Source organism: Calliphora vicina, chromosome 3 (genome assembly GCF_958450345.1).
Source record: "Calliphora vicina chromosome 3, idCalVici1.1, whole genome shotgun sequence".
NCBI lineage: Eukaryota > Metazoa > Arthropoda > Insecta > Diptera > Calliphoridae > Calliphora > Calliphora vicina.
The window spans coordinates 89,244,620-89,261,894 of NC_088782.1; the positions used below are offsets into that span (position 1 = coordinate 89,244,620).

Below are 17,275 nucleotides of genomic sequence, written 5' to 3' on the forward strand. Positions count from 1 at the left end.
CAGGCATTCACTGTTAATTGATAGATTCATATTAATTCAGTAATAATGTGTGTATTTAAACTTGGCAGCACTGACAATTCGGTCTGTAAAGCAGAAAACACTCAATCAAGGCGAATTTATACAAGGTGAAGTCAGTCAAACAGCTGACCATTTTTTTCGCGTTTTGGTTCTAACAAATGTCAATGCTTGTTTTTATATTTAAATATCTACATATTCTAAGCTTATTAACAAAATATTTATTGTTTACATAAATAAGTAAAGCCCTCACTATTCAATTATCTACACTATATCAAGGTATATTAATTATAAGGTAGTGTCATCGGCGAATTTAGAATACCGAGCGAATTGGTTATATTTTTTTATATGTAGTTTGACATTGTGCCTGCATTTGAAGGCGAATTGACGGCAGGGAAAAATGTCAAAAACAGCTCACAAATAAATCAAAGCGAATTTTTGTTAAACAAAAAATTTTTATAAATTTGAATCTGTTTGTAATTTAATTTGATGTATTATTATTGGTTTTAAAACATAAACGAATTTAACAGCAAAACAAAGTTTGACATTTACAAAATGTAAACAAAGTTTGACATTTATAATGCACTACGGCGAAAAATTAACATAGTAGCAAAAAACGATCAGCTGGTTTGATAACACTTCCTTATAATTAATATACCTTGCACTATATTAAGTTTAAATACTTATTTGTTTAATTTTTCATTTTGGTTTTTTGACATTTGTTAAGACCAATCGTTGTTTTTGTAGAACTGACACCACCTTGTAGAACTGACATCGCCTTGCACTCAATTTTCCCTGCTGCAAATTATTCTCAGAAAGTATTTTTTATTTACTCTCTTCAAAGCAAGGCGTATTTAACAAGGTGACAACAGTGGCGAATTGAAATAAATACAGGCGAATTCACTTATTTTTTATATATAGAGTTTGACATACGGGCGTACGGGCGAATATTTTTTATATATGTAGTTTGACATTTGTGCGTACTATTTCTATAATCAGCTGTGCTGCCGATGGCACCTTATTAAATGCACCTTGCTTCAAAGTGAGTAAAACCAAAAAAGTTTGTTGGCCAGAGTTGCGTGTAAAGGCCTAGTTAGTTTGTACGTTCCGTTCCGAATCAGCTGTTTTGTTTTTAGCATAGGGAAAGTTGTGTATGTCGTTAGTTTTTCTGTAACGTTGCCGTTCTGTTGCGGATGAATCTGTTGAAAACAGAATTTTGTCCGCAACGTTAAGTGACAGCTAAAACAGCTGATATCATATATACACAAAAATGCCAACAAAATGAAAGCAGTGGTGCCAACATTTTTGAAAGGTAAATATTTATTATTAACAAAAGAATAAAAAATATAATATTTTCAAAAAAACATTGAAATTTAATAAAATAAATATAAATTTCTTTTAATGTATGTACTATGTATGTAAAAAAATTAGTTAAATTAAATCATTCACAAAAAATATATGTATGTATTTATAAAAATGTTCACAATAATATGTTGAAGGTCTAAATCAGTGGTGCCCGAACACATACCATCAAAGCTTTGGTTGTGTTGGTAAAACAGCGGAGAATTTGATTTGATTTTGTTCTGTGAGATGAAATCAAAGCAACAAACACATGATCATTATAAGAACAGCGGAGAATTTGATTTGATTTTGTTCTCTGAGATGAAAACAAAGCAACAAACACATGATCATTATAAGAAAACGCACAAGTAAGCTTATAGTGTATGTGTATCAAAGTAACGTCAGCAGAATTTTCTTGCCCTATTACGCGTGCTAGGGAATTGTGATTTCGGGCACCACTGGTCTAAATACAAAAAACACTAAAAATAGTAACAAAATCACCAAGATGGTTTTTTGGTTATTATTTTAAAAACAGCTGATACGATCTTACGGAAAAACTAACTACAATATAACAGCATTCAGAACGGCACAGAACAGAAACGTTACAGAACGCAAAGACTAATGGAGCCTTAAATCAAATTCGCGTAAAACGGGGTTCTAATTTAGAACGAAATTCTTCTGTGGGGCCAATAATTTTTTATTTCGCGTAAAACAATACATCAGTCATATACCAAAAATTAAATTGGAACCTAAAAATCGCGTTAAATCAAAAACACATGTGTACATCACGGGATAGCTCATCTCTACTCTATAACAAAGAGATATACTAAAAAAGGTTTGAAAATTAGCTTACCTCATATATTCATCAACTAGACTTCGTAACTCTTTATGAATAATTACAAGTTCGTTTTCTGTGACCCATTCTTTGATACAATTGTGTTGCTTATTCAAGTATTCGTCAACATTTTTCCAATCAATTGAAAATTGCGAGATGGTGTTTTCTATTTTTTCTAAACGAAAAAATAAACAATTATACCATGTAGCAAAAAGAGAACTATGGAATACTATTAATATAAAGGTTATTTTTTTTTTGTATTGATTTAAAAAATATTTCTCTCATTTCGAGTTAATAGCACCATGTCATGTACTACGTTTATACGTAGCCTATTCGCAAATAAAAATAATTTGCAATTAACTAACTATGTTTATATGTATGTCACTTTGGTTACAGAAAATTCTTATTTTTTTAAATGCAAAATTGAAAGAAACTCAGACGCAAGTCCGTCAACTCCAAAACGAAAATATGAACCCAGAGGTAAGAGAGCAAACCCCAATTTTAAATTTTACCCGACTAGAATCTACAATAGAAACTCTTGTGCAATCGGTAAATAACTTTACCAACTCAATGAGTAACATGATGCAAGAAATGCTTAAGATGCAATCAATGTAATTGCAGGCTGTGCTTAACAGATCATGAACTGCCTAAGAATATGTTTTTGGAATGCAAACGGCATACGCCAACACAAAAACGAACTCGAATATTTTTTAAGAAACCAACAAATTGATGTAATGCTGGTTTCTGAAACTCATTTGACGTCCAGAAGTTCCTTTCGAATAAATGGATATGTAATATATGACACCAAAGATCCCAGAGGTAGAGCATGCGGAGGCTCGGCAATTTTAATAAAAGCTCGAATAAAACACTACTTAATGTGTGATTTCTGCGAAGATTATCTTCAAGCTACTACAATCTGTCTTGAAGATTTTCATCGAAACTTAGTGATTTCATCGATATACTCACCCCCTAGATTCTCAATTACAGAAAGTCAATATAATAGATTTTTTAAATCACTAAGCCCCCGTTTCCTGGCTGCTGGCGATTATAATGTTAAGCACACATTCTGGGGATCACGACTGATTACCCCTAAAGGTCGTGTTTTGTTCGACTCAATTTCTAAAATGGGTTTGCATGTGCTTTCGAGCGGCCAACCTACTTACTGGCCTACTGACCCACGAAAAATACCGGATGTTATTGATTTTAGCGTGATGAAAAATATCCCTAGAGAAATGACTCTAATTGAATCCTCGCTGGAACTATCTTCAGATCACTCACCCACTATTATTACTGTATTGAGCCCCCTAGAAATTGTATCCCCGACTGGTAATTTAGCGATGGCAGGCACAAGAATAAATTGGCTCAAATATAAAAAATACCTAAGTACACATTGCTCGGAAAACATACCACTAAGAACACCAGAAAATATCGATCACTCTCTTATCAATTTCGATAAAAATCTCAAACTGGCTGCTCAACATGCTACCCAAACCCCCCGACAAATCAGATATAATAGAATTAATTCTGCAGATGTCGAACGGCTCTTAAATGAAAAAAGAAGATTTCGCAGAGAGTGGTAATTGCACAGATCCCCCCAACTAAAATCGAAGCTTAAAGATTGTATAAAAAGACTTAAAAAGCTCTTGGAATTTCGAAAAATGGAATCATTGAATAAATATTTAGAAAGCCTGGACGCAACCCCGCAATCGGATTACTCATTATGGCGAGCAACAAAAAGTCTTAAAAAACCCGTTATATGTAAGTCCCCCTTGCGAAATTCAAGTGGCGGTTGGGCAAGAAATGATACTGAAAAAGGGAATCTGTTTGTTAATCATTTAAAAAACGTATTTACACCGAACACATCAAACGAAGGAATTGAGTTGCCATCTATTGCACCCTATTTTGGAGCAGCCGTACCCCTACGTTTTGAGATTCGAGAGATCGAAAATGCTATTGTTGATTTAAATCCCAAGAATGCGCCTGGTATGGACAAGATCAGCTACAAGATGCTTATGGAGCTACCCCGGATAGCAATAAAAATAATTCTTTTTATATTTAATTCTATATTACGACTTGAATATTATCTTCCAGAATGGAAGGTTTCACTGGTTACCATGATACCCAAGCCGGGAAAAGATCACACAAAAGTAGAATCATACAGACCCATCAGCCTATTGTCTAATATATCAAAGCTATTTGAGATGATACTTATGAACAAGTTGTACCCGATGTTAACTGAAAACAATTGTATTCCGAATCATCAATTTGGATTTAGAAGAAAACACAGTACTATCGAACAAACCCATAGACTTGTAAATATGGTGAGAAAAGCGTTTGAAGAAAAGAAATACTGTTCTGCACTCTTCATCGATATCTCTCAAGCGTTTGATAAGGTATGGCATGTTGGATTAATATACAAATTGAGTCAAAATTTACCGGCAAACACACATAAGCAGTTGGAAAGCTATTTAACTGGTCGAACATTTAAGGTTAAAGAGGGAAACTTTTTAAGTAATGCACAACCCATTGAAGCTGGAGTCCCCCATGGCAGTATCCTGGGACCTTTTTTATATTTGATATATTCGTCTGATATGCCAACTAATAATCGCACTCATACATCAACATTTGCTGATGATACTTCTATTCTAAGCATTCATGAAAACCCTCAAGAAGCGTCTCGTTACTTACAAAACCACATATTTGAATTAGAAAAATGGTTAAAACAATGGAAAATTAAAGTCAACGAGCAAAAATGTACACACATAACATTTACATTGGGTAGAGAATCATGCCCCCATATTCATATCAATAACCAAACCATAATTCAACAATCGGAAGTGAAATACCTCAGAATACATCTCGATCGTCGCCTTACATGGAAAAGTCATATAGATGCAAAGTTGACTCAAATGAAATTGAAATCAATTCAAATTAATTGGCTTATTGGCAGAAACTCCACGCTTAGTTTAGATTGTAAACTTCTACTTTATAACATGATCATAAAACCGATATGGTGTTATGGCACACAGTTATGGGGCACGGCCTCAGCGTCAAATGTAGAAAAGATCCAAAGACGCCAAAACAAGTTTCTAAGAATGATCACAGTTGCCCCTTGCTATATCAAAAACGCGAATATACACAAAGATCTAAACGTGCCCATTGTAAAAACTGAAATCTCGAAAAATGTACAAAAATATTTAAAAAAAACTTGAAGTTCACCCAAACCCGCTGGCCCGAAACATATTAGATAACCGTAGCCACACTCGATTAAAAAGGAGGGACACAGCAGACCTAATCTAGAAGGAAGAATGCCAATTTAACCAAAACAACCATGAATACAAAATTTTCGTCCGGCACTGGCTGGACTAATTAAATAATAATTATTAGATATAAGATTTGAACCACTTATTGTTAGTTCATTAAATAATGAAGATACAATAAATAAATGATGAAAAAAATAAAAAATAAAAAAATTTAAAGAATTAAAAATTCTTGTTTGTCTTGAAATATTTAAAAACCGAAAGAAAAACTAAAAACATTAAAAAATATGGCAATGTTCAAAATCTTATTTGCAAATAGTGTCATTAATCAGGAATTGTTTTCGAGAGTTAGCTATTTGCAAATAAAAACTGGATCGCAATAGAAGCATTTGGTCTCAATTTTTAATTTTATCTATTACTTGCTATAACGTATTATTCTAGTTTTTGTGTTCATAAAGTTTTAACCAGGGGCCTATTTCACTAAGCTACAAGTTCACAATTACAAGTGTTTTTGCCTGTAAAATTGTGAACTTGTGTATAATTGCGTTTCATCAAAATACAATTACAAGTTTGTAGCTACAAGTGAATTTTACAAGTCACAAGTCATACTTCTACAAGTGGTTTTGTTTCACTAAACTAAATTTGCACTTGTAAACTTGTAGAATTGTAGAAAAAAAGGTTAGGGTCGACGGTGACCCCCAGAAAAATTTTAACAAGTTACAAGTGAATGATAAATTGAAATAAAATTTGATTTTTAACTATTTTTTAATAAAAATTAGTTAAAATAAACACAAAATCCAAAATTTTTAATATTAATTAGCATTATATAGAAAGGCCCTAACTCGTGTTTTTTTTTGCTAAATATTATATATGATTGGGGCTTTCTATATTAAAGTAACGATTTATTTATATTGTTTACTATTAAATAGGTTTCATATATACAGAAGTTATGCCACCATTTTTTTATGCCATTTTCTTACTTGTTTTTTTTTGTCTTTGGGAATAGCCACTTTGGAAATCTAAACATGTATAGACAATTCTAAATTAGTACCCAAAATTGCAAAAGAATTTATTTTTATCAGTCCCCGCACAAAATACAAATTTTAAATTTTTTTAGGTAAACAAATTTTTTTCCCAAAGTTGTTTTTTTTTAATTTTTTGGAAAAAAAATATTTTTCGAATTGTTATTTTAATTTTTTTTTAAAAAATTTAAATTTTTTTTCTTCATTTTTAAAAAAAAATTTTGGTTTTTTAAATTTTTTTTTGATGAAAAAAAAATTCGGGTTAAAAAATATTTTTAATATAAGAAATATTATTGAAATATGTTATATTGCGTTTTTATAGTATATTTTAGCATTTTGAGTAATAATAAATAAGAATTGTAAAATTAATATCACAATATACAGTACGAGACACAAATGTGTAAATAAATTTGGAAATATCTATAATTTGAATTTTTTACACAATATGAAGATCATGATTAGTGAAGTATAGCAATACAAAAAAATTAATTTCAAGTAATGGCATTTAAATACCAGGATATCAATAAGTTAAAAACTGAATTACACAATTTTATTGCATTATCTTTAAAGTTATATAAACTTGTTATTATTATTTAGAAAAAGAACAATTTTAATCAATTTCATTAATGACAGTTAGTTAAAACATGTTACTAGTTAACAATTTACAATTCTTTAAGGAATATTGAATATGAAGAAGATTATCACCGAAGTTGCAAATTCTGTTACCGAGCAGCTGAAAAATGGTATCTCCCATCGAAAAATATCCACCAAATTCAATATTTCTTTTAATCTGTTGAGAACATAGCGAATATATGTGGTTTGGCTTTTCCAGCACCAATTTGTGGACGGAATTCAATTCTATTGTTAAAAGATGGTCTCACTGTATAACGTCTAGTTGCATCAGGAGAAGAAAATAGTCCCCGTGAGGTACAACCAAAACTATCTTCATGCTACCAAATTAAGATTTCAAAACGTGCATCTCTTAGAGAAATCAAAAGATGTGGTTTTTATGCAATAAAGATTGTTAAAAAACCTCGTTTAACTGAAAGACACAAGTCTCTTCGACTAACATTTGTAAATTTTTTTAAGAAATGGACCTTTGATGATTGGGAAAAAGTTATCTGTACAGATGAATCGAAAATTAACCATTTTAGAACTGATGGACCAAAATATGACTACCAAAAACGAAATGCGCCATTAAAAGACCGTGATTTTATGACGACTATGAAATATGGTGGTGGAATATTGCCATTTTGTGGTTGTTTTTCTGCGAAAGGTGTAGGAAAACTCCATAAAATTGGTAGTAATATGAATGCAGAAATGTATATAGACATTATCAAGACAACAGATGTGGATAGTCTGAATGATTGGCGTGGACAAATTGAAAACACTGTGATACTACAAGATAACGACAACAAACATAAGTCTAAAAAGACGCTTAATTTTTTAAAAACCGCCAAAATTACATTGCTAGATTGACTCCCACAATCTCAGAATTTAAATCCGATTGAGAATTTGGTGCGAATTCTAAAACGTCGCGTTTATAATTATCAAAATGCATTTAGAAACACAACTCAGCTCTAGGAGCGCTCCCATGATATCTAGGGATCTATAATGCAAGAAGAGTGTCGCAAACTGGTGGAGAGTATGCCCTCCAGAATTCAGGCTGCCATTGACGCGAAAGCAGGTTATTCGAAGTACTAAAAAAGTTACTTTAGTAATCTGCGCCAAAAGTGTGTAAATGGGTTGCAGTTATTTTTTTTAGATTACTGGAGTATAATTAAGGAAATATTTTATTTATTTAGTCCTAAAATATCCTTAATAAATATTGTTTAAAAAAACACAAAACGTTTCTTTATAAACATTGCACTTTAAAAATGGTGTCACAAAGTGTAAATATATGACCATCATTTACACATTTTTGTCTTACACTGTATATATACAAGAACTTGTAATTGTAGAAATTGTAGTTTACAAGTGCAAAAAGCTACAAGTGTTGTGAAAATTTTAATGAAACACAATTCATCAGCACTTGTAAGAATTAGACTTGTGATTGTAACTTGTAAACTTGTAGAATTGTAGTTTAGTGAAATAGGCCCCAGATGTTATATGACCATAATGTTTAAAAACTAAAAATTTAATTTTTTGAGCTATGACGACGTTGCAGCAAATGAGCGATTTGTTTAATTCACAACCAAATATAAAACTTTAATTTTTCGCCGAATACCGCGGTTTTGTTAGTAATTCCTGAAATCAAAAACTGTCGAATATATTGTTACGTTTTAACCTTTTCAAAACTTTGGTTTATTTCCTTTAAATAAACCGAATACTTTTGATTGCAAATAAAAGCCGTTTAGTAGTTTAAAAATTGTAACAACTCTTTATTTATTTAAAATGTACAACAACAGAATTAAATAGTCGCTCAGTGTTGATGTTTATTCGAATAGCGTCTCTGATAAACTAAACTCACGACTGCAACCATGACCACTATTTATACTCAGATCGTATCCGGTGAACTTTATACAATGTTCTTTAACTGTCAAATCTCGTATATTCGAAGTCTAGAGCTTTCGAATTCGAATATACGAATCGCAGCAAGCATTCAGCGTTGCCATACTTACGATAAAATATCAACTCAAAGCTTTTATTCAATGTTAATAATGCCCACAGATATGTTACAGTTTGAGAGGCACTGCTGTTTGAAAGCATTATGCAACTTTAAATCAGCCGTTAAAATCGTTATATTTGAATTCAAGTACAATTCAAGTACAAATTGTAACACTGCCCCCCGCTTAAGCCTGTTCGTCCCGAATAGGCATAGATTCACTTGTCCCATAGGCAGCTAGTCGTTCTAGATGTACGACCTTCATTTTAGATCTCTGGCTTTTTTCTTTCTTTATTCTGTACACCACGTCGTTTAATTTCTTAATCACCTTGTATGATCCATCCCAATGGGTGTGTAGTTTGGGAGACAGTCCTTTCTTACGTTGCACAGTGGGGGATCTGAAAAAAAAGTGGAAATAAATCTGTAACTTCTAAACGAATAGCCCGATTTTAATAAAATTTACCATGGCTATAGAGGAGGTGTCGATAAGTTTAAGTTTTGAATTTGGGCTTAAACAACCAAGGGGGGCCGAGCCACAATGCCCGAAAGTGGGGCACCTCGGGTATATCAAAAATTAAAAATGATGCCAAATTTTTGTTTGCGATCCGATTTGAAAGATTTTTATATATATGGAATGTACTAGACGAGATCTACAAATATCTACAAATATATTATCTCTTATAGTTTACGAGTTATTCGCATTTGAAAAGTAAAATTTTTTTTTATATGGAATGTACTAGACGAGATCTACAAATATCTACAAATATATTATCTCTTATAGTTTACGAGTTATTCGCATTTGAAAAGTAAAATTTTATTTTTTTTGCCTACCTTGGTCTGCCATTTTGCTAATAACGGATCCAATTCTTTCCCGATTGAAGTATCTTTTTTTGAATTAACAACAAATTTATTAATAATCTTAAGAAAGAATTGTTAAAAAATATCTACTGAGTCAAAAGTTATGTGCATTCAAACTTAAAAAAAATAAAAAAGTCGTTTTTTCGCCATTTTTTTTTTTCGAAAAAAGTACCTACATTAATTTTAAATTATACAGAAAATGAGAAAAAAATAAATAATGTGTTTATATTTTTCTGAAAGATAACATTTCGGGAAATATTATAAAATCAAAATAATATCAAAATTCGTATTATTGCGTGGTCCAGAGCCTTCCGAAGTAGACCTATTTTTTATGTAAATTTCAACTTTAGACAACATATTCTAAAATCGCATAGCTGCTTTCAAAAAATTAAGACCAGTTTTGTATGTCCCAATCTGTTCTTCAATATCATGCAAAGGGATTTCATAGCCCCGAGCTTGGTACCTTCAATAGATCCAAAAATCAAAAAATCCCAATTTTGGGATTTTTGAAAAGTTTTTGGGAATTGTGGGATTCTAAATAACAAATCTAAATCGCTTTTGCATTCCGACAAAAAATGTCTATATAATTGTAAAATTTAATTAAAAAATATTCATAAACCAAAAAGTTATAGCAGTTTAAAAATTTAAATTTTCAACAAAAAATAAAAAAAAAAAATTATCTTTTTTTTGCAAAAACTCTTCTATGAAGTTTTTAATTTTCGATATATTTAAACATTTTTGAAAAGAAGATGCAATTTCCAAAATATTGATGTATACATAATATGTCTACCTTATTTTGTCCACGTGTCACAGTAATGAACGAATGATTAACATGTCTAGTTATTTTCTTCCATAACAACTTCAATGTTAGGTACTTATATAATACATAAGTACAAACATTAAGCGATTGCAACTCTTTTTTAACAATGAATCCCAGGTATAATATGAAATACCTGGGATATCCCTAAAACATATTTCATACATAATACTTTTTTACTATAGGTAGATTTCATAGCATACATTTCATGTGAAATATTTGATAAATAAACAAAAAACTAAAGAAACAAGTAATGTTTTTTTGGGAAAATATTTTTTATTTTTAAATTTATAATTAGCTTAATTTAGTAAAATAATCAGAAACAGAGCAATCCATATCTAAAAGATAAAGCAAATCTTTAAAGTCATGACTATTTTCAAACGTCAAACTTCTGTAGCAAATCCAACGTTTCCTCATAGATGATAAAATTAGATTATTCAAAATGTCTTCATTTTGAGATTGTCGAGAACACTTTCTGGAGCTGAACTGCTGAACATCGGAATTTTGATATTATTTTGCTTTTATAATATTTCCCGAAATGTTATCTTTCAGAAAAATATATACACATTATTTATTTTTTTCTCATTTTCTGTATAATTTAAAATTAATGTAGGTAGGTACTTTTTTCGAAAAAAAATTTTAAGTTTGAATGCACATAACTTTTGACTCAGTAGATATTTTTTAACAATTCTTTCTTAAGATTATTAATAAATTTGTTGTTAATTCAAAAACAGATACTTCGGGAAAGAATTGGATCCGTTATTAGCAAAATGGCAGAACAAGGTAGGCAAAAAAATAAAATTTTACTTTTCAAATGCGAATAACTCGTAAACTATAAGAGATAATATATGGCTAAAGCAATGTTTTTTGTAGATCTCGTCTAGTACATTCCATATATATAAAATAGGATCGCAAACAAAAATTTGGCATCATTTTTAATTTTTGATATACCCGAGGTGCCCCACTTTGGGGCATTTTGGCTCGGCCCCCCCTTGGTTGTTTAAGCCCAAATTCAAAACTTAAACTTATCGACACCTCCTCTATAGCCATGGGAAATTTTATTAAAATCGGGCTATTCGTTTAGAAGTTACAGATTTATTTCCACTTTTTTTCAGATCCCCCACTGTGCGTTGTGGGTTATGCAGCAGTACAAGTTGGCCTTCATTAAATCCCTCATTTTGTCGCTGGTCATTTTTATTCGTCTTCGTACAAATTCATGAAGTTCGTTAAGGTCTTCATCTTGCTCTTGGGAAGTGTTTTCATTATTTGTTGATGAGGGCTTAATACCGAATTCTAAACCAGGCAACTTGAGTTCTGTCCCGAAGACAATTTTTGCAGGTGTTCGAGAGGTTGAGTCATGAACAGCTGATCTGTATGCCAATAGAAATTTCGGTATGTGTTCATTAGGGTGGCCCTTAATAAACGAAAGTTGGATTTTGGCCATTCTCACCCCCCAGTTTGGTGAACATTAGTAAAAAAATCATCCTGAAAAAATTTTACGTAAATCGGTTTGGGTTAAGACGTGCCGCAGCCCTCTGAAGTTTTGAGGTGAATTTACAAGGTGAAAAAATGCATTTTTTCAGTTTTTGTAAAAACTTTTCCATTAAAAAATTACTTTTGCAATTTAATTTAAAAGAATAGAAATGTGTACGTTATTATCGTTCTAATGAGACATAAAAAACAGAAATTGGTCAAAAAATGTTAAAGTTATTAAAAATTCGCCAGGTCATTAACGTGTCTCAGGCAACTAGAATAAGAAATGTAGCAACAAAATTAACATATTTTGATAAATATTAAAATAAAAGCTCATTTTTACTTAAAATATATCCATATTTACTTGTATATGAGTTTTTGTCCAAATATTGAAAATTTTGACATTTGACCTTCATGATTTAAGGTTTAGCGTTTTCCAATTTTAGTACAGCTTTCGGAGTATATTTAGAATTATCTGGACTATAATATTCTGAATAGGTTTTACTTAAAATTCATGACAGTAAGGAAATAGAGCTCATTCGCCAAAAAATGGCCAAATAATTGGATTTTCTCCAAAATTTCAAAATTTTATAGTTTTTCCGTACCTGCGATTTAGGTACGGAAAAACTATAAGAGATATTTTCATAATTTTTTCACATCTTTATTCCCTATTATATTCTCAATAAATCCCAATGAGATGATTAAAACATTCTGAAATTTGTTTAACAAAATTTTTAAAAATTTTAAAATGGTCATACCTGCGAATAGGTTAACGGTATCCTACAAAAGACAAAAACTCATATACAAGTAAGTATGGATATATTTTAAGTAAAAATGAGCTTTTATTTTAATATTTATCAAAATATGTTAATTTTGTTCCTACATTTATTATTCTAGTTGCCTGAGACCCGTTAATGGCCTGGCGAATTTTTAATAACTTTAACATTTTTGACCAATTTCTGTTTTTTATGTCTCATTAGAACGATAATAACGTACACATTTCTATTCTTTTAAATTAAATTGCAAAAGTAATTTTTTAATTGAAAAATTTTTACAAAAACTGAAAAAAATGCATTTTTCCCCATTGTAAATGTATCTCAAAACTTCAGAGAGCTTGCGGCACGTCTTAACCCCAACCGATTTACCTAAAATTTTTCCAGGATGATTTTTTTACTAATGTTCACCAAACTGGGGTGCAACTTTCGTTTATTAAGGGCCATCCTAGTGTTCATCCCAGTCCTTCTGATGTGCACCGACTACTTTCCTTAAATATTCCTCCAGATTTCGATTGAATCTTTCGACCATGCCGTCAGATTGAGGATGCAATGGCGTTGTTCTGGTTTTTCTTATTCCGTATAAATCGCACATTTCCTTGTATTCGGCGGATTCAAAATTTCTACCCTGATCAGAATGCAACTCCAGGGGAATACCATAGCGGCACACCCAGTTGTTCACAAATACACTTATAACCGTTTTAGCTTCCTCTGACCATTTGCTGAAATAATCCATAACCACTAGAACGTAACGGTTTCCGGCATCACTGACAGGGAAAGAGCCAGCTACATCCATTGCAATCCGCGACGTTGTCCACGACTTCTTCTTACTATTCATTGTGGACAATTGGCTACTCAATCGGTTACTGCTTGCCGACAACTCTCTCATTACTTCGTTTGTTTTAGAGGATGGTACCACAATTAGATTTATCACTGTTTTACCGCCAGCACTTTCTCAAATGCGGTATAAGCAGCCATTTAACAATTCTAGACTATTCCATAATGCCCAATATGATTTCATCAGTGGACTTTCGGCCGATATTTCATTGCGGACTGGCTTCTTCTTTTGCCGATATTATTTCCGCCAGTATGGGGTCATTTCTCTGCGATACAGACCAATCTGCACTGGACTCTATATGCATTAGTCGAACGTCAATGACACATTCCTTTTCTTCGGCTTTTGCGCAATGCTTGCATTCCACGTTGCAAGGCCGTTTTACAGTGTTTCAAACCCTTCCGGTGCTCGATGCTAAAGTCATAGCTCTGAAGCCGCTCAATCCAGTTGTCCTTCAGGTTGTTTAAATTGCAGCAACCACCTGAGGGCAGTTGGAAGTGCTGACCATACAAATACTCGTGGAAATGGTTCACACACTTTAATACTGCCAGGAGTTTACGTCGCGTTACGCAGTAATTTCTCTCAGACTTGGAAAGTATTCGGCTGTATTAGCCTATGACTTTTTCCGTACCAATGCGAAAGCACACAGCCTATTCCGTATCCACTCGCATCACTGTCTAGCACAAACTTCGCCCTGGTACACAATTCCTTTAACAGCAGGAATTCCTGTTCTTGAGAATCACTCCACAGGAACGCTCGCGACTTCTGGGTTAGCTCATGTAAGCTTGCGGCAAAACCGGCAAAACCGGCAAAATTTGGTACAAATCGTCTGTAGTACGTGCAAAGGCCTAGAAAACTGCGCAATTCGTGAATATTTTTCGGATGTGGCCAGTCCTTTACGGCTCGTATTTTATCTTCATCTGTTGATATGCCTTCTGCTGTTACGCGATGTCCTAAATACTTAACTTCTTTCAAGAACAATGCATATTTCTTTACGCTAAGTTTTAGTCCAGCAGCAGCTATTCGTTTAAGTGCTTCTTCAAGGTTTTTCAGGTGTTCATCGAAGGACTTCCCCATGGCAATTATGTCATCGAGGTACACCAAGCATGTCTTCCAGTGAAGTCCTTTCAATACATGTTCCATTAACCCATCACTCGCGCTAAAGGCAGTTTTCTCCTTGTCTTTCTCTGAAATCTCTACCTGCCAGTAACTGCTTTGCAAGTTCAATTCGGAGAACCATTTTGTTCCAGCTAATGTGTCCAGGGTGTCGTCAATTCTTGGTAGCGGGTAGCTTTATTTCTTGGTAACGTCGTTCAGATTTCTATAATCGACGCAAAATCTAGTGCTGCCGTCTTTCTTTTTAACTAACACAACAGGCGAGCTCCAAGGACTTGAATATGGTTCTATTACTCCATCCCGCTTTGCTAGAGGAATATTTCTGAGCGCTTCACGGTGCTTCGTTATATGGACAAAAATGCCAGAAAAATTTATTCCGAAAAAAAGGTAAAATGTTAGTGGTGAATGAGGGTATATATAAGTTTGTCATTCCGTGTGTAACATTGAGAAATATTCATCTGAGATCCAACAAAGTATATATATTATTGATCCTTATGAAATTCTAAAGGTAGGGTCAGACTACGCAAATTATTTGACAGAAGATGTTTCATGTGTTTGATCAAAACTACATCAAATAATTCATGGGTTGATTTTGTGTTCACACTGTACACATTTATTTGCCATATTTTTGTTTAATCAAACTACACCGAAATACTATCAAACACACAAAGGGGAGAATATATTTGACTTGTGGTCACATTTATGGTAATATTTGTTCTAAATAATTATTAAATAAAGCTGCAAAACAACTTTAATTTCTTTCATCAATAAAAAAGACATTTCTAGAAAGTAAAATATTACCAGATTTTGCTTTACATTTGAAAGAATTATGAAATTTCAGTACTCTTATTTAAGCGTCAAATATTTTATGTTTCTAGTTTGAACACAAAATATTTTTGCACTGCAAACAAGAAAACAGCTGAATTTGGTCAAACAAATTTATTTGCCAATATGAAAACATTCTTGTAATGTGACCAATGTGTGACCACTAAACAGCAAATATTTTCCTGCATTTTGGGTATTTTTTTATTTGATCTTGCAATTCATTTGCAAGATCAAACACCGTCAAATAACAGCTGTTGCATCATGTGTTATCGCAAAAGTAAGTTTTTTAATACATATTATTAATCGAACACGACTTTTTCCAAACTTTTTTCATTCAGTATAAGAACATGTTCACAAATATTGTTAAATTTTATGGAAATGTTTACCTTTTTTACATAAATTTTTAATTAATTCCAATTCAATCGCATTATCTAAAAATTTATAATAAAAATTTTTGTATGATACTAAAATCAGAAAAGTGAAAAATGCTATTAGACATATTCTTCTTCTGCAGTAAAAAAAAATTAAACTGTTATACTGTTTAAGAATTATTTTTTAATTACAATCAATTCATACTATTTATGTATGTATAAAAAATTTTCTTTGATTTTAAATTCAATCTGTATAAAATTTCAGTTAATATTCCATATGTACATATGAGCAATTTTAAATTTTGAAAATAGACAAACTCCATGTATAAATAAAAAATAATCAAACATCAGACTATGTTAAACGTATAAAAATATAAATCGCATAAAATTGCAAAAATCGCAACATAGACTTCATGTCTTCAATTAGTTTTTCTCCCAGTATGTCATCCTAGGCTGAATGACTTTTATGTGAAGAAGAAGACTTCATTTATTGATGCAATTATTTAGTGAAAATAATTTAAATAACAAATATTCAAGAAATATTGAATATGTATTTATGTTTAAAAAAAATAGTGAATTTGTGTCTTTAATTTAGTACGAAAAATATTTAAATAATCTCCTCTTATTTTCCCGCCATGCTGAGCAAATAATTTTCTGTTTTTTTCTATTTGATCAAACAATTATTTTATGAAAGTGTTTGATATAGTGTGACCACACGGCAAATATATTTACTGATTATTTTTCGCAGCAGTTTGGTCAAACAAAAAGTGAAAAATTAAATTCAATATATGATAACAAAATTCAATAAATCTCTAATAAAATGATTACTTTACAATTCGAAATAAGTGTTTTAACCTTAAAAATATTTGCAAGATCAAATTATATATTTTTTAGGTATTTATGTAGCTAGTGGTCACACTTTGTTCACATTAAGAAAATATTTTGTTTGCCGACAAATAATTTTGTTTGACTAAAATCATCTGTTTTGTTGTTTGCTCTAAATTTTATTTGTGGTCAGATTCAGGCAATGAAATATTTGACGATAAACGTCAAATATTAGCTGTGTGTGACCGTACCTTAAGTCGATTGAGCTATGTCCGTCTGTCTGTCTGTATGTCTGTGTAAAACA

The 17,275-nt window shown here is 31.7% G+C and overlaps 1 protein-coding gene across 1 annotated transcript in view; it reads right to left on the reverse strand.

Moving 5' to 3' along the window:
• LOC135955871 (IQ and AAA domain-containing protein 1-like) overlaps window positions 1–17,275 on the reverse strand; it is a 131,881-nt gene that overhangs the window by 73,699 nt on the left and 40,907 nt on the right. The window contains exon 2 of the mRNA XM_065506245.1: window positions 2,210–2,366. Within this exon, the coding sequence (XP_065362317.1) occupies window positions 2,210–2,366 (157 nt within the window). The remainder of the gene's footprint in view (window positions 1–2,209; window positions 2,367–17,275) is intronic.